General features: G+C 41.6%; 1 protein-coding gene across 2 annotated transcripts; it reads right to left on the bottom strand.

Annotated features, from left to right (window-relative positions):
- Positions 1-13,924: 13,924 nt before the first annotated feature.
- On the bottom strand, positions 13,925-20,330 carry zgpat (zinc finger, CCCH-type with G patch domain). Of its 2 annotated transcripts, XM_020922439.2 has the most exons (7): positions 20,192-20,330; positions 19,338-19,976; positions 18,806-18,939; positions 18,375-18,530; positions 18,171-18,293; positions 17,190-17,595; positions 13,925-15,121 (listed from the first exon to the last, which is right to left on the bottom strand). In XM_020922439.2, the coding sequence occupies exons 2-7, from the start codon at positions 19,919-19,921 to the stop codon at positions 14,983-14,985; spliced, it is 1,542 nt and encodes a 513-aa protein (XP_020778098.1). In that variant the 5' UTR covers positions 19,922-19,976; positions 20,192-20,330; the 3' UTR covers positions 13,925-14,982. The 2 variants fall into 2 exon arrangements, with proteins under 2 accessions (XP_020778098.1, XP_020778096.1); XM_020922437.2 differs by having other exon boundaries at positions 18,171-18,530.
- Between the last annotated feature and the right edge of the window lie 168 nt (positions 20,331-20,498).

The following is a 20,498-nucleotide window of genomic DNA, read 5'->3' as shown; positions in this document are numbered from 1 at the left end:
GGCTTACAGGTGAGTTGTGTGCATAGATGTTTATGAACACAAAGTGTGTTTCCCTTATTGTCCCCTCTACCACCTGCAGCCTGCCCCCCTCCACTTCTAGGTGAGTGGCATTACTCAGCCTCACCCGTTCAGATAACAGCACTGCTACTCCTGCACTTACATTAGACCCATGGCTCATGAACATAGGCCCTGACCAAACCCTGCTCCAGTCTGTCTCATTGTCCCATGTGCTGTGTGTCTCCTGTAGGAGTAAAACATCAATGTGTTTAAGTTTGCCCATCTCAGCCACCGCTGCTTGCTTCTCTTGATTCCTGCCTCCATTAATGTTCAAAGTTCCTATTCTGAGGCTCTCCATAGGAAAAAGGAAACAGAAAACAAAGATAACAGTAAATGAACACAAGCTGAGAGAAAGACACCAATGTGTACCACCCATTATTCCTATTTAGTGGTCCCTGATCCTTTTTTGCCCTTGTTGATCCTTCCTACAAGCTTTACCAACCTGTACCTTTTCTTTTGGCTTAACTGATCGACACCCACCTGCCTCTTTAATTTCCTAACTGAATTAATGAAGCCATCAACATCGGGTGGAGAGGAAGAAGAGAGCAGGGGGAGAGGGAGAAAAGAAGAGAGGAGGGGGAGAAGAACAAATGAAGAGGGGAGGCGGAGGAGAGGAAAAAGGAAGGAGGTAGAGAGGAGAAGAGGAAGAAGTGAGGAGGGGAGGAGAAAGAGAAGAGAAAGAAAGGAATCGGAGGGGAGGAGGAGAAGACACGAGGAGGAAAGGAAGAAATGAGGAGGTGAGGAGGGGCGGTGAAAGAGAGGTGAGGAGAGGAAGAAGTGAGGAGTGGAGGAGGGGAAAAGGGAGAAGAGATGAGGGGCAGGGGGTGAAAATCTAGAATATAAATCGCACCAGCCAAAAAATGTGTAATGATGAAGAATAAAACATATATAAGTCGCACTGGACTATACACACACTTTTTGGGGATAATTTATTTTATAAAATCAGGGACCAGGAACCAACATTTCATCTTCAAAGGCAAGGTACAGAAAAAATAACAATAGAATAAAGAACAACAGGCTGAATAGGCGTTAATATGTTAACGTCACATATGAAAAGTTCTTCAGATAACTACAGCATAAACATAACATAATTAAACAAAAGTTTACCAAACTCTCCATCTCACTACAAATCACTAAATCCATTGAATTCTTCATCCTCGGTGTCACTTCTGAGAAACTCTGCACAACTTCCGTTGTCACGGGAGTCCAGGCTTTGTGATCCAGTGACTTCCAGGATGGAGCACCCACACGGTTGCCGTGAAGCTGTGTTCTCCAGAACGCAGAACTCAGAAGCCAGAATTGAACCAGGACTAAACCAGGACTGAACCAGGACTAAACCAGGACTATATCAGGACTGAACCGAGGACTGAACCAGGACTAAACAAAGACTGATCCAGGACTAAACCAGGTCCAAAACCAGAACTGAACCGGCACTAAGCCAGGTCTAAACCAGGACTAAACCAGGTCCAAAACCAGAACTGAACCGGCACTAAGCCAGGTCTAAACCAGGACTAAACCAGTCCTCCTGAGGAAGTCCGTGTAGAGTACGGATACTTTTTTATTGCTGATATCAGATTCATGTTACTGTTCTTTTCTCGCCCAGGCTCTTCAAATTTCATCATTTCATTTTCATGTGAATGAAAAATGAAAATCACCAAGTTTAGTTTCAGGGTTTATTTATGGCACAGGGGTGGTGGGGTGGGGTCGGGTTTTTTTTTTTTTGGTTTTCTGGTGTGGGTTCTGTCTGTGCTTCTTCCATCACGTCTGTCTCTTCATCCTCTCGTCTCTCGCTCGCTGTCAAACTGCAAACACTGACTCAGATTTTATCGTTTCTTGTTACGTCATACATGTGAAGAGGGGAGAGGAGAGGAGGAGGAGAATAGGAGAGGAGAGAGAGAACAGGAGAGGAGAGAGAGAACAGGAGAGGAGGAGAGAACAGGAGAGAGGAGAGAGAGAGAGAAGAGAAACAGGAGAGGAGGAGAGAACAGGAGAGAGAGAGGAGAGAGAGAGAGAGAGAGGAGAGACAGGAGAGGAGGAGAGAACAGGAAGAGAGAGAGAACAGGAGAGGAGAGAGAGAACAGGAGAGGAGGAGAGAACAGGAGAGGAGGAGGAGAGAGAGAGGAGAGGAGGAGAGGAGAGAGAGAGCAGGAGAGGAGAGAGGAGAACAGGAGAGAGAGAGAGAGAGCAGAGAGAGGAGAACAGGAGAGAGGAGAGAGAGAGAGAGCAGGAGAGGAGGAGAGAACAGGAGAGGAGAGGAGAGCAGAGAGGAGAGAGAGACAGGAAGAGGAGGAGAAAACAGGAGAGGAGAGGAGAGACAGAGAGAGGAGAGAGGAGAGAGCAGGAGAGGAGAGAGAGAGAGAGAGAGACAGGAGAGGAGGAGAGAGAGGACAGGAGAGGAGAGAGAGAACAGGAGAGGAGGAGAGAACAGGAGAGGAGGAGAGGAGAGGACAGGAGAGAGAGAGAGAGACAGGAGAGAGAGAGAGAGAGAGAGGAGAGAGAGACAGGAGAGGAGAGAGAGAGAGAGAGGACAGGAGAGGAGAGAGAGAGGAGAGAGAGAGAGAGAGACAGGAGAGGAGAGAGAGACAGGAGAGGAGAGAGAGAACAGGAGAGGAGAGAGAGAGGAGAGAGACAGGAGAGAGGAGGAGAGGAGAGAGAGAACAGGAGAGGAGAGAGAGAACAGGAGAGGAGAGAGAGAACAGGAGAGGAGAGGAGAACAGGAGAGGAGAGAGAGAGAGAGAGAGAGAGGAGAGAGAGAGGAGAACAGGAGAGGAGAGACAGGAGAGAGAGAGAGAACAGGAGAGGAGAGAGAGAGAGCAGAGAGGAGAGAGAACAGGAGAGGAGGAGAGAACAGGAGAGGAGAGAGAGAGAACAGGAGGAGAGAGAGAGAGAGACAGGAGAGAGAGAGAGAGAGAGAGACAGGAGAGAGAGAGAGAGAGAGAGAGAGAGAGGAGAGAGAGGAGAGGAGACAGGAGAGAGGAGGAGAACAGGAGAGGAGGAGAGAACAGGAGAGGAGAGGAGAGAGGAGAGAGACAGGAGAGAGAGAGAGAACAGGAGAGGAGGAGAGAGGAGAGGAGAGAGAGAGAGGAGAGAGGAGAGACAGGAGAGGAGGAGGAGAACAGGAGAGGAGGAGAGAACAGGAGAGGAGGAGAGAGAGACAGGAGAGAGAGAGAGAGAGAGCAGGAGAGAGAGAGAGAACAGGAGAGGAGGAGAGAACAGGAGAGGAGAGAGGAGAGAGGAGAACAGGAGAGGAGAGAGCAGGAGAGGAGGAGGAGAGGACAGGAGAGGAGAGAGAACAGAGAGGAGAGAGAACAGGAGAGGAGAGAGAGACAGGAGAGGAGAGAGAGAGGACAGGAGAGGAGAGAGAGAGAGACAGGAGAGGAGGAGAGAGAAGACAGGAGAGGAGAGAGAGAACAGGAGAGGAGAGAGAGGAGGAGAGAGAGAGAGAGAGAGAGAGAGACAGGAGAGGAGAGAGAGAGAGCAGGAGAGGAGAGAGAGAGAAGACAGGAGAGGAGGAGAGAACAGGAGAGGAGAGAGAGAGGACAGGAGAGGAGCAGGAGAGAGAGGCAGGAGAGGAGGAGAGACAGGAGAGGAGGAGAGAACAGGAGAGACAGGAGAGGAGAGAGAGAGAGCAGGAGAGGAGAGAGAGAGGAGAGAGCAGGAGAGGAGGAGAGAGACAGGAGAGGAGAGAGAGAGAGAGAGAACAGGAGAGAGGAGAGAGGAGAGAGACAGGAGAGGAGGAGAGAGAACAGGAGAGGAGAGAGAGAACAGGAGAGGAGAGAGAGAACAGGAGAGGAGGAGAGAACAGGAGAGGAGGAGAGAACAGGAGAGGAGAGAGAGAACAGGAGAGGAGAGAGAGAACAGGAGAGGAGAGAGAGAGACAGGAGAGGAGAGAGAGAACAGGAGAGGAGAGAGAGAGGAGAGAGAGGAGAGAGAGAGAGAGGAGAGGAGAGAGAGAGAAGGAGGGAGAGAGAGAGCCACTTTTGGTGTGAGCTGTCCCCCAGCAGCACGGCTCCTGGGATCATGGGTGACGACTCGAGGAGGGGAGGAAAAAGGAGACGACAGGACCTGACAGGACGGGAGGAAAGAGAAAGAGAGAATAAAGAGAGAGAGAGAGACAGAGACAGAGACAGGAGAGAGAAAGAGAGAGAGAAAGAGAGAAGAGAGAAAGAGAGAGAGAAAAAGGAGGAGAGAGAGAGGAGAGAGAGAGAGAGAGAGAGGAGGGGAGAGAGAGAGGAGGAGAGACGTTGACTTTTAACAATACATTTATTATATCATTTATGACTTAAAATCCTACAAAACGCCAAAGACAACAAAAAAAGAAATACTCATTGTCCTAATCCTCCTACAGATGTAAAATCAACTGCCCCTCCCTCACTGAACACAAACACCTCTTCACCGCCCACACTGCCTCAAAGTCCTTCACCTGCCCCACCAGTGCACTGTACACAAACTCCACCTTGAGTCGTGCCCCCACCAGTCTCTTCAACAAGATTTCAGAGTCTGTACATCCTGAGCCGGACATGTGGTTCCTCCTGTTGCGCCACACGCGCATCTTTGCCTGACCCAGGACAAAGTTCACCAGTGGTGCAGACCTGCGCTGGGCCACAGAGAACTTGGGGCTAAACACAAAGAGCTCCGGGGTGAGTGTTTGGCCCAGAGTGTGAAGCCATTGGCCCAAGAGGGTAAAGAGGGGAGCCAACCGGGGACAAGACAGCCACAGATGTTCCAGTGTCTCTTCTTGTTGGCAGAAGGCACAGTGGCTGTCTGATCTTGGGTCAAGGTGGGCCACATGTCTGTTCGTGGCCACGGCCCCGTGCACCACCCTCCACTGGAGATCCGCACAGCGTTTCTCTATGGGGGGGCGGTACAGGGACCTAAAGCAGCCTCGTGGAGAAGAACCTGGGGCCAACACCCCCGACCACCTGGACTCTTTATTCCGCGATCATGTAAACGTTTATTCCACTTAAAAATAAGCGGACTGTTTGTGTCCCCGTACTTCTGTTCCCCGGTACCTATGTAACTGTGAAAAGCACCGATGTCCCTGTTAACACCGCGAGCCGTCCTCATCCCAAGTTATCATCATAAAACAGCAGCATGCAGCTAACTTTACACAACTCACCGCACATCAGCCCGGACCAGAAGCACTGAGTTCGGGTAACAGCAGATAGCAAAAAGTATCCGTGGCGGGTCCTGGTGCTACTAGGGTAGCTTGTTGCCGGAGTCCACAACTTAGTCTAACGACAGACTAAGGGTCAGCAACCCGCGGCTCCAGAGCTGCATGCGGCTCTTTAGCACTCCCCTAGTGGCTCCCTGGAGCTTTTTCAAAAATGAGTGAAAATGGAAAAGGAATGATTTTTTTGGTTGTTGTTTTAATATGGTTTCTTTAGGGGTAAAACCCTCGCTCATCTCTGGTCATGGATCTGATCCAACAGCTGTGTGCAAATGCAAACACATGAAAAGTGTTTCAGCCAAACAAATAGATGAGCTGAAGCGGGGTGGTGTCCGGTGTGCTTTCCCCAAAAAAACAAAACAAAACAAAAAAACATGTGCGCAGATGGATCACTCAGAACAACATATAACGAACCAAACGGGATTCGCGCTTCTGTCCGGATGCTTTGCACCACCTCGGAACCAGCCGCGGTCGAGCGAGGAGGACCGGAGCAGACCGCCCGGACCCGTGGTCCACAGCGCATTCTCGCTTTTCCCGCACGGAACCAGCGAACAGATGACTGCACTGAAGCACTCGGACCCAGTCCTATGCGCGCTAGTCTTGCACGCCCCCGTCTGAAACCAGGACATGGAGGACGAAGCCTCCGGACAATCAACACTGGACCCCCAGCCCCGTCTTGAGGGGCTGTGCACTACAGTGACTGCTCCCATGTGTTTGGCGCTGCTGCCCGAGCTCAGAGCTTCCGGGCTGATGTGTGGTGAGTTGCGTACAAAGTTCTACATGCTGCTGTTTTATGAGTGCTCCTATGCACGATCAGAAGAAATGCGACTGCTGCTCTGAATACTTCCATCTTCTCGTCATAACAGGTAAACGTCAGTCGCACTTTCAGCGCGTCAGCTCCTAAAACTCCGTTTATCTCAGTTTACACACAAACGTGAAACCGGAGTTTTCCAAAACCTCCACTCTAGCCGGAGTTTTTAAAAAGATTCGTTTTCAGAGGCGAATTCGCCCTTTGCCTGTAAACGATGTGTACAAATGAAGGGAAATGTCTCAGTTTTTAAAAATACCTGTGGACGTGTAAACGGGCCTAAATGACAAAGGAATAAACACTAACCACCTGATTTCAGTGGCTACAGACGGCGCACCGAGTATGAGAGGGTCGCAAAAGGGGTTTGTGTAATCATGAATGCTCATTTTGTATTTGTAGCCTACTTAGTCATTTTAATAGTAGGCTTATATAGCTAATATACTGACAGCCTATGTTGCCTTCATATTAGACTTATATAAAGCTTTTAATTTTTTGTGACTCCAGGCAGGTATGGTTTTTGTTTTTTTGGGCCAGTATGTCTCTTTGATCTAGTGTATTCCGATTCCTGACCTAGTCGCTGGAGAGAAATTAAATTGATGAAAGGCACTAGGTGGCACCAGCCTGGGTACGCTACATTGTCCCTTTGTGGAAATTCATCCTCTGCATTTGAGCCATCCTTCCATGATGCTGGGGCAAGCTTTATCAGAAAGGACTTTACCAATACTGTACTAGTGTGAATGAGTGATGATAATAACTATCCCTCGCATCAACATTATAAAGAACAATGAGGAATATATGGGCCATTCTGAGTTTTCCTTTACATTTTATGTGCATGTAGCTACAGACTAAGGACACAGTGTAGACGACTAGCCTTGAACCATACACCTTTATAAGATATGAGGAACATCTGCAGAGGTGGTCTTCCAATCAAATCTCCAATCACGACATCTTAAACACATAATCCCACCTCTCAAACACTTATTATCCACCAAAACAGCCAAACAGGTCACATCCCAGCCTCTACATGAGAACGCTGCTTATAAAACTATGAATGAGAAATGCACGGGCTATTTCTGTAACCGTGGCGATGTATTTTCTATACCTGAGCCCATCTAAATGGGTTAAGGTGTGAGCTACCAGAACCCCCATGGGAAGCCATTAGACCAACAATTCTAGTGCATTTTCCCCTCCTTCAGCAAAACTCAATGTGATCCCCCCCAGTCACAGGCAATTTAAAAGTGCTGCCACTTTATAGACACGACAAGAGGGGGGTGTATCTCTTCAAGCAGGACATACAAGGGCCCTGGAGACTTCACACAAGCCACGACCAAGAATTCAATCTAGCCCAAGCTCTCCAACCCCGGCTAGTGGCGTCCCATTCACCCGAGACTGACAAATAGTGCCTTGCTGATGGTCACCACTTTCATAACTATGCACTTACGGTGTGTATTGTTATGGAAATCTGCAGTAACCTATCACCTATTTCAGGATGTTCGTAAATGGTATCTGAGATGTTCAGTGGTATGTTCAGAAGGGAACAAAGTACAAAGGAAAAAGAACAATATTTAAGTACAGTTTTTAGGTATCTGTACTGTACTTGAATGAATTTTACAGTGGATACATTTTACGTTTACTTCACTATATTTGAGAGGAAGTATATATATTATGTTTCACAAATTTTTAGATCTAGACAGAAAAGTAAAAAGTACTTTTCTTTATTTTATGGTGTGAGACCTACTGAAATAGATGAGACTTATTTTTAGCACATTTTATTTGAGTCCTAACGCAAACCAAATACACAAAAACAGCCACAATTTTTATGCTTCGTATGATTTTATGTAATACCTTTACTTTTACTTGAGTAATCTTTTGCCCCTGTATCTGATCTGTATCTCTGAGTTTAAACTGGTTTTGTTTATCTCACGTTTGTAATCTTTCTCTGAGTATAAATGCTGTGTCCTCATTGCATTGTCTCAGACTGATATAGAGATAGTTACATTTTATATCTGTGGACAGTTATAAATAAATTCACCTTGGAACATTACAACTCTCACGGCTTATTTTTTAAAAATGTATTCTTAAAGTGTTTATGTAGAAATTCTGCAAGAGTACCAATGAGAAGTAGTGGATGAAGTACTCAATTTTGTTACTTAGATACGGGGCAAAAGATTATTTAAGTAAAAGTATCACATCAAAAAATCTACTCAAGTAATTGAGTAGTAGTACCTGTTTAAAAATGCACTTTCAGAGTAAAAAGTGAAAGTATTTCGCAGAGATTTTTTAGAACAATCAAAGCATCAAATGTGTGATTTTGAAGAATTTAACTGATTTTAAGGGATTCAATCAATTTCTTAATCTTTTTAGCTGGTTTTGTGTGTTTGGTTTTTGCAAAGTTGGGACATTAACTCTAATTAAATGGTCTCAAACCATAACAAAATACATACTCTTAAATGTAGTGAAGTAAAAGTACAAAGTATCCACTGTAAAACATACTTATATAAGTACAGATACAAAAAAAATGTACTTAAGAATTGTACTTATTACTAGTATTTACTTTTGTACTTTGTTACCTTCTAACAGTGCCAGTGAGTGGCAATTATACTAAAATGGTATAGATTTTATGCTAAATATGCTCCTGCTTTAGCCACATTGACAAAATTTCTCCAGGGACCCAGCTGTTTCTGATGTGTTTTGCTTTAAAGCTTATATGAAAAAATCTTGTATTGATTTTTGGAGTCCCTTGGTCATGATTTCTATGGTTCGCAAGCATGAAACATGAAATTTCCATTAGGCTTGCAAGATAGGCACTTTTCCGTTTACACGAAAAGCCAGCAACATGATGAAAGCGATATGTTTTCTATACATACATGTTTTGCTTGTGGCATTCAACAAACCTGCTTTTCAGTTCTACATTAAATCTTTATTTTCACAGCAGCAGCTATTCTGTTTCTTACTGGTCAGATCTTCCTGGAGTAGGAGAAACTAGTAGGTGTTTTATGCTCACACAGGAGCAGAGATTTTAAATTACTAAAAAAAAAAAAACCAAAAAAACTTAATTTTCAGGAGTGCTTGATGAGGGAACGACCTTATAACAAGACAATTTGAAACATTTGTTGGACTGGATATCAACTTCCAAATATTGGTTATGGTTGGACATATAAATCGATGTAATTACTAGACTATTTACTGGCTGTAGTAGATCCAGAAAGTTTCATAATGAATATTATTTACATAAAGCTGTTCAGTAGTTACTTGAGAGATAAATTTGGATTTTTTTTTCTCATTTTATGTTTGTTTAAAAAGAAATTAAATACAAATTTCAGTCTCTGTACTAGTATCAGTTGGATCAGTGCATCTCTAAATTCACAGAACTTTCCTCGTATGAATATTCAGATCATATTCAGATCACTTGTCTGCGTATTACGGAGGCCTATCCGTCAAACATACACTACACCCCCAGACAGCAATATAGCTACTCTCACGACTCCAACCTTTGAGAGAGAGAAAGTTTAAAGACTCTGAGGTGTTCCCTGCACATGTCTGTCTCTACACCACCAATTCATTATTTAGCGTGGAGGTTAGTGTGGCTGCCTTCAGTGCCGCTCAGAGACGAATGGATGTGAGGGATGGACTTCAAAACTCTGTAAAGGTCTCACTCCTCCTCTGGTCAAAATATTCAGACATACAAACCTGGAGCTGCAGAGGATCTATCAGGGCAAGGTCTGGCTGGAAAGAACAAGGCATCTCCGGGCAAAATGCAAAATGACAGAAAAAAAGGAAAAAAAAACTAACAAAAAAAAAAAGAACATCTCCAACTTACTCATACATAATCTTGGGCTTGTTACATTTGGAACCACTGTGAATAAGCACAAATGGATCATGAGGTTATTTCTTCTATGCTGCCCCTGTTTGTGTTTGTCCATGTGCCATTCAGAGTTTGTCCTCAGAGCATCAGATTTGTCTATTTGCGGAGACTAATGGATGGTACTATTTCTGTTGGTGTCTGTCCACTGATCTGAAGGTTGGCGGTTCAAATCCTGTTTACAACTCAACATTTTTGGTCCAGTGGTTGGTGGTGTGATTCCAGCTCTCACAAATGTTGTCACTGTGTCCTTGGGCAAGACACTTAACCCACCTTGCCCCCAGTGTCTGTGTACATTGGTGTGTGTGTGAATGGGTGAGTGGTTTCTTGATGGTGGAAAAGCTCTATATAAAAATGTGACAATTTACTAACGATATTAAAATAGCAATAGAAGAGCAATTAGGGTAAAAATATGGGTGTATGTAACAAGTTATTTTACATCTGAGATAAATACATTTTAACATTATTCTTTACAAAAGTGAAAAGTTAATTTGGGATCTTTACTGCATACATTTGAGGGGCATGCTATGGATTTCAAAAGCTAAATATGAAGATTTGGTCAAAGCAACAAACAAACAAATATCAGATATCGGCTCAAATAATCCATATTAGACCATCCCAAGATAAACGACTCTTTTCCATATTGTCACCCCTCTCTCTGTAACTGCTGCAGTGAGCCTCATCATTTTCTCTGCACGATCCTGGGTGTTTTATTTCAGTATTTTGTCCGTAAATAAATTCCTATTCGTAATATGGATCTGGCTCCAAATTCTGCCCTATAACCTGTAGCATTGTGAGCTTCTTTTGACTAGAGCCGAACGCTGTGGGTGACCTCATATTCCCTCAGTCCATTTCTTTATACAGTCCATGTACCCACCATAAAACAGATATATTCAAATACCAGCGTGTGCAGAGAAAGACTAGGAATTGGCCGATCTTCTCCCTAAAGGCTCACGATCTAGAGCTGCCTCTGGATACAATCTCAGCGTTGAGGAAGGCACATTTGGAGGCAGAATTCACTGATGCTTTGGTGCACAGCTGGTGATACAAACATGACAGGTATGTAGATGTCTGACAGTGCTAATGTTTAATAAAGCATAGCCATGAATTAATTGGAGTTACACTCAGACCTCCTGCTGAGTTGTCACCAAAGAAAAACAGATCGGGAGATGATTGGCGCCTCCTGTGGCAGCCATGATTACTGTTGCATGTAAGGCCCTTTTAAAATGGACAGCACAGATCAGTGTGAGATTTCCAATGAGAGTTAAACATGCTCTATGAGATGAGAGGTTCACTGTTTTTGAAAGAAATATCCAAACGATCCACAGATGTTGAATTTTATTTTTAATTTGAATTAGGCTCTATCCACAAACTTGCCTATTCTAATCTTTGGTCCTTCAGTTGACAACAATCATGTTTTTTGGGTTGAATAGTGGCACCGCTTTCTGAAGCTTTTGTGAGAAAAGAAATGTCTTTTGTAAACATATGGTCTCATGGTCAATGGTCACGTATTCATATAACACTTTTCTACCTTCAAGGCACCCAAAGCTAGCCTGATTCTTCAGCCGGTTTCCACAAAGTGAAACCGGCAGCAATAGGATGCACTGGCTCGAAGGTAGGCGGGTACATCTTTTTATTTAACCAATTGCTGCTATTTGGTCGTGACGTATGTAATGCACCAAATCCCATAGGAAGAAAGGCAATAATGTCATAAAATTCACCAAACATTCTCTTTGTTCCGGCTTTAAATTCTCGATCTCGGGAATCGTTGCCAACACAGAATGTATGGCTTCGCGGGGGGGTTAAGTGTCTTGCCAAAGGACACGACAGCATTCACACCCGCTAGCCTGTGGGTCAGTGGATCTGACCGCTATATCAGCCATGTTTATGTCTAGAATGGGAACGAACCACCAATGTTCGGATCAGTGGACAAACGCTCTACCAGCTAAGCTACTATCACCCCAACATAAAAGACCAGTTTTTACGTCATGTTTGTAGATGACTTTTCATGACTGGTTTTAACCTCTCAAAAGATATATTTTATTTTTTAGTTGCTATGACATTGGCAACTGTGCTAGATTTTCATCACTCTGAAATCCAAGAATTTGTTGGCAAAAAAGTAAGAAAGCAGAACATCCTTGCAGCAATATCAAGGGCACGAATGAGCGCATTGTGAATATATCTTTATAATAGAGGTTTATGGCTCATCTGATAGAGAAAACTTGAAAATTCCAGGTTCTAGTATGAGCTCCATTATTATTTTTTATTTTTTACAATTTGGAATGCTTGAAGTTTCAAAGACTCTATAGAGCGTCCTGTCCACATGTAACTAACTTCCACTTGGCATGACGATTCGCTTTAAAACCAGCTTCAGTTTTCAGAGCTAAGTTACCTTCCACTTCAAACAATAAACTATAAAATCCACCATTGGCAGTGAACTTAAATTGGTAGTGCTAGTGTTCACCTGCTCCACCATTGTTTGAAATATAAAGGCAGCTCAGTGCCTACCTTTAATTGGTGAAAAACGAGATAGAAGAAAAAGGAGCCAGGGACAGTGATGCTTTTGCACACACAATGAACCCTTTTAACACTGTTCCCCACACTCTCTCCCCGACTACTGCCTGGCCTGTCATATTAAGCTTTGTCAGAATCCAATTAGTGTGTGGAGTGGAAGTAGTTTAAAAAATCCTCACATTTACAGAACTTATTTTTAATTTAAAATAAATCTGTCCCAGGTGCATCAACAACTAATCATTTTCAGAAGAGGTCTTAAACTTTGGGGAGATGCCTTCGTTGTTTTTCTAACACCTTATCTCATTATAACAAACTTACAAAGGCTACAGAAAGTTAACGTTTTAGAAAAGGGACAATAAAATACCACATGTTGGAAATGGACATGTACTGGAGTTATCTGATCTTAATAGGCCTCTAAACCTGTTAAAATAAGGAAATAAGCAATGCATGGGTAGAGAAATGTAACATGTATGTCTACTTAGCAGTATTTGTTCAGATATGCTTGAACTAAGTAATGCAACTATATGCAGTCAAAGGGCAAGTGTATACAAATATGGGAAAAATGGGATATCATCCATGTTCAAAAGTAGTCCTTTTTACCTGGCCAGCCAGAATAACACATTTTGACAAGAGCGCCAGGCAAGTCCTTTTTTCCCTTTATGCTCTTCAGTTGGAAGTAATAAGGAATCAAGTACTTTACTCCTGCCTGTTCTATTCAAAGAGATTAACTCAATAATTTGCCGGCAACAAATATTCATTAAACAAAATATACAATAATATTTGCATTCAAACATTTTAATTCTTCCTTAAAAATATCTTTATTCTAAGGTAGCAACTAACAAGTATTTTAAGTGATTAATCTGTTTTTCTTTAAAGGTGCACCTTGTAACTTTTTGCTTTGCCTGCTTGTTTCTACGGATATGTCATTGCTCTGCCTGGAATGTTCCACAGTGTGACATTCTGACTGCGAGTGTGGTTGCCTCTCCACAGATCTGACCTGTAACTTTTGGTCTAATTTTTTCCATAAACATAGAAAGGTTTAATGCCATACTGTGAAACATTCCAGACAAAGCAATAGCATCTTCATGGCAAAGAGCATTTGATAGAACCTCCACCAGAGAAGTTACACAATGCCCCTTTAAATGAATCAGTTTGTCAATATGTCTCAGTTGAGGCTGAACTAAGGATGCTAGAGGACATGATCTCAATGGAATATACTCCCAGACAAAAAAACACTACAAACAGAAACACACTATCAATGTATGTGTTCTTCTGCCATATAGATATAATTATTAATCATATTATTTACATTTATTTCAATAATTGATTAGTTACTGGCAATTAATCTGATTAGCTGTTTAAAATCCTACCTTGATTGTGACTGCATGCTGTCTTCTCTTCTACCTGCTGTTTTATTGTGTAATACAAGCTACTTTAACAAGTGAATGAAGGCACTGTGGGATCAGTAAAGAATATTAATGATAAAGAAATACAAAGGGAGGCGTAGGCAGTACTCATTTGAAATATTTAAGTGACAAACAAAACACACAGCGATATCATTTTGTTAACAGTAGACTTAAAAAACAAGTTAAAGGTGAGTGTTTGAAAATATAAGAATGAAGGCTCTCTTTGACCTCCACTGTCGAATCCATAATACATCATTCATAACAAAAACTGATGTTGGCAGAGGACTCTTTATCAGTTCATGTTTGAGTCTTTAGATGCCAGAAACAATTCCTTAAAGGTGCATTTGTGTAACTTTTCTGGTGGAGGGTTTGTCAAAAGCTTTTCTGCATGAAGATGTAATTTATTTGTCTGGAATGTTTCACAGTATGGTATTAAACATTTCTATTGTCATGGAGACCAAACCACATCAAGTTACAGGACACAGGGTACCCACTTTTTTTTTCGCTGACAAAATTTAAAAACTTTTTTATGACTTTTTCATGACCTAAACTGAATTTTCCATTACTTTACGGCACCTACATGTATAGAACTGATCAGACTTTTAGGGCTAAATGTGAAATGTTAACTCTTTCCACTCACCTTATGGTTTGGTTAATACCAAACCATAAGGTTTTCAATACCAAAACCATAAGTTTTTCAACATTCAAAATACTGTCAGTGCATTTATTGTCGTCTATTTTAAACAAAAGGCTCATACGTTCGGAAATAATCATAATTGCCTAATGATAACTTAACAGTACGCTGTGGTTGCGTTAAAGAGATACTAAAATCCCATGACTTTTCCAAAACTTTCATTGAATTTACAAAATGCCATGACTTATCAACATTTTTCATTTCTATGACTTTTCCAGGATTTCCATGACCATGGGAACCATGAGGACAGATCTGTGGAGAGGCAAACCCACTCACAGTTAGAATCCCAATTAATTTGCAATTTCTTTTTTTTTTTAGGTATTTTTGAGCTATAAAACCAGCTATAACTTATTATTTTGTAATGTAGAGCTGTTTAATGTCATACTGTGGAATATTCCGGGCAGAGCATTGAGATATCCATAGAAACAAGCAGGTGATGGACCCCCAGCCAAAAAGTTACATCGTGTCCCTTTAAAACTCAGTCATTTTCTTGTGTGTGTCTGCCTTCTTGTGCTCCTTCTGGATGGACTGCTCCTGCGCTTTCTGCTGGGCCAGGACTCTGCGGGCTGCTGTCAGCTTCTCCTCCAGCTGCTTCACTCTGGAGGTATCCCTGAAAACACGACAACAAATGCATTCACAAGTTAGAACCAAACAGAAATTCTCGGTTCGCCTGTGCTTTTCTGGAGCGAGTGGGCCTCTAAACCTGTCACTTTATTTACATTTCCACACACTCCCACTGAACACCCTTACTTGTAAACTCATATGAATAATCGGTTGATGGGAAGTACTTGTGGGCTCAAAGCAAAAGTGACAGTCTTGTGAGCTGTGATAATATTATTCAGTGTGAAGAAGGCTGCAGCAGGAACACAGCGATGCACATTTCCTCCAGGAACTTAAGTCATAAATAAATAATGAGGAATTTAGCTGACCCTGCCTCCACAGAGCGTTTTGGATGTTTGTGTTGTTTAGCAGGTCTACAATTCGAAGGACACTTGAGACTTGAGCACCCTTTTCAATAATATTTAAATAGCTTTCAGGAGTCAGCTGCTGCTAATTAGTATTAAAATGACAAAAAACAGAGGTCAAGCTAAATATTAAGTCTGTTTAATATATTGCGAAACTGCGATATGGGCAGAGATATAGAGCTCTCAGAATAACAAACAATACTGCTACAGAGATTTATCACAAAAACGATAATACTTTTTTATGTCAGTGATACAATAAAAATAAAGCAAGATAACTCCAGTTAACCCTTTTTTAAATCCAGTATACTTAAAAGCATCAGCTAAAACAAATAAATAGCAGGAAAAAAAATATTTCATTCCTCTACAGCTAAAATCTTACTGCATAAAAAATTGCAGAAACCTCCCCACTATTGCAACAAAAATATGCACACAATAAATAGTGAGTCCCAAAATATTTTGTTCCGGCTTTCACATATAGTAATTATCCGGACAGGCCGAGAGGTAGACACTATCTACATGTTGTTGGGAGTGTTTTTACAGATTAAGAAAGGCTGCCCTAGTTGTGAGTCCTAATTTAGTTGTGTAGTTCTGCTCTAGTGGTTTAGCTTCAGTGTGGTCTGTTCACTTCAAACAGCCAGGAGCAGCAGTACACATAATCCAAGCCATCTCTGTGAAAGTTAAACCAAGAGCTCCGCATAAAAAGCACACATATATGCGTATAATGGTCCCCAAGTCACCTGAATAAGCATAAAATGTATTACTTTAAAGTTTAAAAAAATACTTTAGGCTCAGTTGTGACAGTCCTTGTCTTTTTTCTAGTGTAATGCACATTAGTTATAGCAGTAATAGTAGTAGTAATGGTTTGAAGTATCATTATTATAATTTAGAATGGTAGTTAGGTTATATTTATATCATATTATAGTGGGAATAATTCTTGGGGGTCAATATTTCTTGTGGTTACTTTTTCTTTGTAGTGGGGACTGTTTTGTAATTTTTCAGTAATGTGATTATATTTAGGATTAAGAAGGCTTCTTTACAGCAATATTGTACAATATTGTATAACATATTGTACATTTAAAATGGTTTTGGATGATAATCCTACTTTAGGGTTACTGTGTCAGTGCCATTTTCTTAGGTCCTATATTACGCAAAATTGACTCTTGTGAGCTTTAAGTCAGGTTATAATATTCTTACCTCCTCAGAAACCCGTGTTTTGTTTCATTCACACATGTTTGAGTACTCCTGTATTATTAGTCTGACTACATCTCCAAAACTCAGAATGCTCTGTTCCACCTTGTCATGTAGTGGAAGTTTTCAGGTTAACATCTACCTTTTACCTTTAGTTCAGTAGAGCTTGGCAAATCCCCGAGCTAAAACCATCCAAATGATTCTAGTGAAGGTGTATGGAGGATAAAAACACAGTGGAACATTTCTGTATTACCACATGACACCACAAAGTGGAACAAAGTGTTTTCTGTTTGAGAGAGGAACTCAGCCTAAATATGCAGGGTTTGTGTGTTAAACATGTGTGAATGAAACAAAACACAACTCCATGTATATTTATGATGAGTAAACAACATTATAACATACCGTAGGTCAGAAAATTGCGTAATACGGGCCCTTTAAATATGAAAAATGTATACTAGTAGTAGTAGTAGTAATAGATATTAAAAAATAAATAAATAAATAATTAGAGCTTGAAAGGGTACAGACCTTCCTGTTTGCTTGCTGAGGGTTTCACTGATCTTCATGATCTCTCGCTCAGTCTGAGCCACTCTCTGTGAGGCCTGGAACAGTCTCACATTCAGGCTCCTCTTGGTGCTGCTGTTGCCCCGGTAGGCCTCCACTCCGCTCAGTACCGGCTCCTCTACTCCTGCAGGGCTGTGGGCTTTCTTCCCTCCCAGTTTGTGATTGAGGAAGTCAAAGACAGTCTGGCGCCCCCCAGTGTTGGCCCGGGGTTTCCTGCGTTTCTTGGGCATCCCCTTCAGCGTGCCATCTTTAGCTGCTCTGCTCTGTCCTCGTCTCTGCGTCAGTTCCACACACATGTCCAGAGACTTGCCTTTGGGCAGGACCATGGCCATCACAGGTTCCACTCTCCCCTCTAGTGTCTTACCCAAACCTGTGTGCAAAAATTAACAAATACAAAAATAACTCAGGGTTACATTGGTTCTGGTAGCTTACTTATTAAGTATTAAGATGAAATAAGTATTTGAAAAGGCTGCATAATATATCGCAATTGACCCAAAATCGATTTGAGTATGAGCAATTACAAAATAGCAAAGACTATTATGTATGGATTTAAAATGTCCATGTCCAACAACAAAATATATTGTTATTGAAACTTTACCCTTTAAACCTCTACAAACATATTCTGAATTGCATGAAATTCTCAGGTCTCAGATCATATTTCCAATCTTTTTGCAAATAATAAGGCTCCTGGATGCAAGCTGAAACAAACACTTTGAACAGAATAGAACTTTTTCAACAAAAATCATAGACTTCTTTCTAAAATCATGCAGCCCTAGTATTTGTATTAGTGACATTATCTTATTGTCTTTTATGATTAGGGTGTAAAATATGAGTTTGTATCAGTTTGTTTATCAACTTGAGCCAAGCATGTAAATTTTTAAAATAGATGACATATCTGACCAAGATCATTAAGGGTCCTTGAGATAATTTAATAAAGAAAATTACCTTTTCCATATTCATATCCCATTTTGAGCATGAGTTTGGAGCCGATGCCTTTAGTGTGAGCCTCCCAGCCACCAAACTCAGCACTGTTTAGTAACACTGTGGAGTCTGCAGCAGAATCCAGAACTGCCAGAGAAAACAGTGGATTAAAATTCTGTGTACTTGACATGAGTTTAAAATTCAGAGAAGAGGCAAAAAGAGGCAAACCTTTTGCATAAGCTGCATCATCCTCATCTTCATCCTCAGATTCAGAGGTCATGAGGTCATCCTCTCTCATCGGGGGAATAAGACCATCTGCCTCAACCACAGCATCTTTCAGCAGCAGAGAATCAAACTTCACAGTGTAGAAGCCATTATCGATGTCTACAAAGATTAAAAAACAAGATATGTGAAGGTGCTGCTGTTCTCACACAAGGGAATTCAGAAATATATGTGCTGTATTGACAAAGATGGCAAGTATGGATGTAGCAACCAACCATATGTAACCATATGTAACATACAGCAGCCACGTTACATAAGTCAAATCATACACAAAATACATGACTTAAATATTTTTTGGTCTGCTGGTGCATGACTTTATTAACATTGATTTGCCTGATGTGACATACACTGGGACGGTAACTACAACTACACTGTACCTGTGATTTTGGCCGGGTACCAAATGCCATCTTCATGCCGAGCCAAACAAGATGAGCCTTCTTCAAGTTTACTCAGGTTACTCTCCACAAAGTCCCTGAGCTCTGACACCAGAACTACCTGTCCATGGGAAAACCTGAAGAAATAACACAATTTTGGAAAACATGGCTGAAGAAGAAGTTGTTTTGTGTTTTAACAGTTCACTTTTGGAAATGTGTTAGAACAAATAAAAGCTCCCCAAAAAATACACTTTTGTAGCTTGTTATTTTTAGGTCGCATATTGATATAAAAGAATGAGAACTTCGCACATCAATTACTTGAGAGGGAGCAGCCCAAGAACATAGACTTGTTTGCAAATTGTGAAATTTATTAGGACGGTCCTAATAAACCTGACGTTTTGCAAGTAAAATGATGTGCAGGATTTTTCTCTATGTTCCTAGATTGCAGATTGAAAAATTGTCATCAGAGCAACAATGCCACTTAGTGGATCTTATTTGCTATTGCAGAAAATGCATTTAGTATGTGTGAACTGACCTGCAATTGTCTGGGAATCGGCACTTATCATCTAGATAAAATGGGCAGGGCTTCATGGACTTCTGTGTGGGGTAAACATAGAATACTCTGACACAGGGCTCCTCTCCTTCAGGCGGCTCTGCTCCCACAACCATTGCATTGTGATACTCCAGAGTGCCCCAGCTCGTCCTGTATGGAGCTCTTACTTTTGTACCACTCAGATCTTCTTCCTCTTCATCTTCCTCATCATCTTCCTCTTCACCTCCTCCTTCGCTATTATCACCAATATTATTACTACTTGAAGTCTCTCCTACTTCTGAATAAAAAGCAGCAAACTCAGAATCAAAATCCCCATTGGATGTGCTCCCATCAGCTTGTGTCTTTGGTTGTGGTGTATCACTGTCCTCTAAACTGGCCAACAGATTGCTCTTTTTGACCGACACAAGGCTGGATTCTGTGAGCTCTATAAGTTGACTCAAGTCCTCTTTTAGTTTGAGTAGATCAGATTGCTGTGAGGGGTCCAAACCAGCCTGGAGCGCTGCTTCTACCTGCTGCAGCTGTCCAGTGTAGGTGGCAATAGCAGCCTCCAGGGACTCCTCATCCATACTGGACTTTGCAGGTGGACAGGACAGGGGAGGACGTGGTCAAGACATGGGACACCTAGAAAACACGAAAAAGGGGTTTATAAATGTCCAGCTGTGCGCAGTTTTAAATTATGATACTGAACCTTAAGATAAAGTTTGCAGATTATCAATTTATTAATAAAACTGCAGATAATAACAGAGAAGTGTGTCTTGCTAAACGAGCTAGCTCATAGCCATATGTACAAAATGTAGGCTATAAAATACACAGATGAAGCAAAGCAATTTTATAACCTTATTAAAGAGATCCGGATGTGAAATAGAAATATAAGCCACAATATGAATGTGAATAAATTAGATAATAAGATAATCTTTTGCAAAATCCAGAGAGCAAGCAAATCATAACATTAACCGGGTAAAAGAAAAGTCTATGAGCGAGAGTCAAGTTGCTGTAGCTCTGGTTTCAGGATAAAAGTGTTTCTGCTTTCAAAATAAAATAAGAATGAAAGTCCTTATGTTTTGGGTACTTATTTTGGGGGAAATCGAATCAATTAAAGATGTACAATATATTGAAGAAAATATACTAATTTGTTGGAAACTA

The sequence above is a fragment of the Boleophthalmus pectinirostris genome, unplaced genomic scaffold, assembly GCF_026225935.1.
Source record: "Boleophthalmus pectinirostris isolate CB_2022bp ecotype Guang Dong unplaced genomic scaffold, ASM2622593v1 HiC_scaffold_8, whole genome shotgun sequence".
NCBI lineage: Eukaryota > Metazoa > Chordata > Actinopteri > Gobiiformes > Gobiidae > Boleophthalmus > Boleophthalmus pectinirostris.
This window is presented reverse-complemented; position numbering and strand designations above follow the sequence as displayed.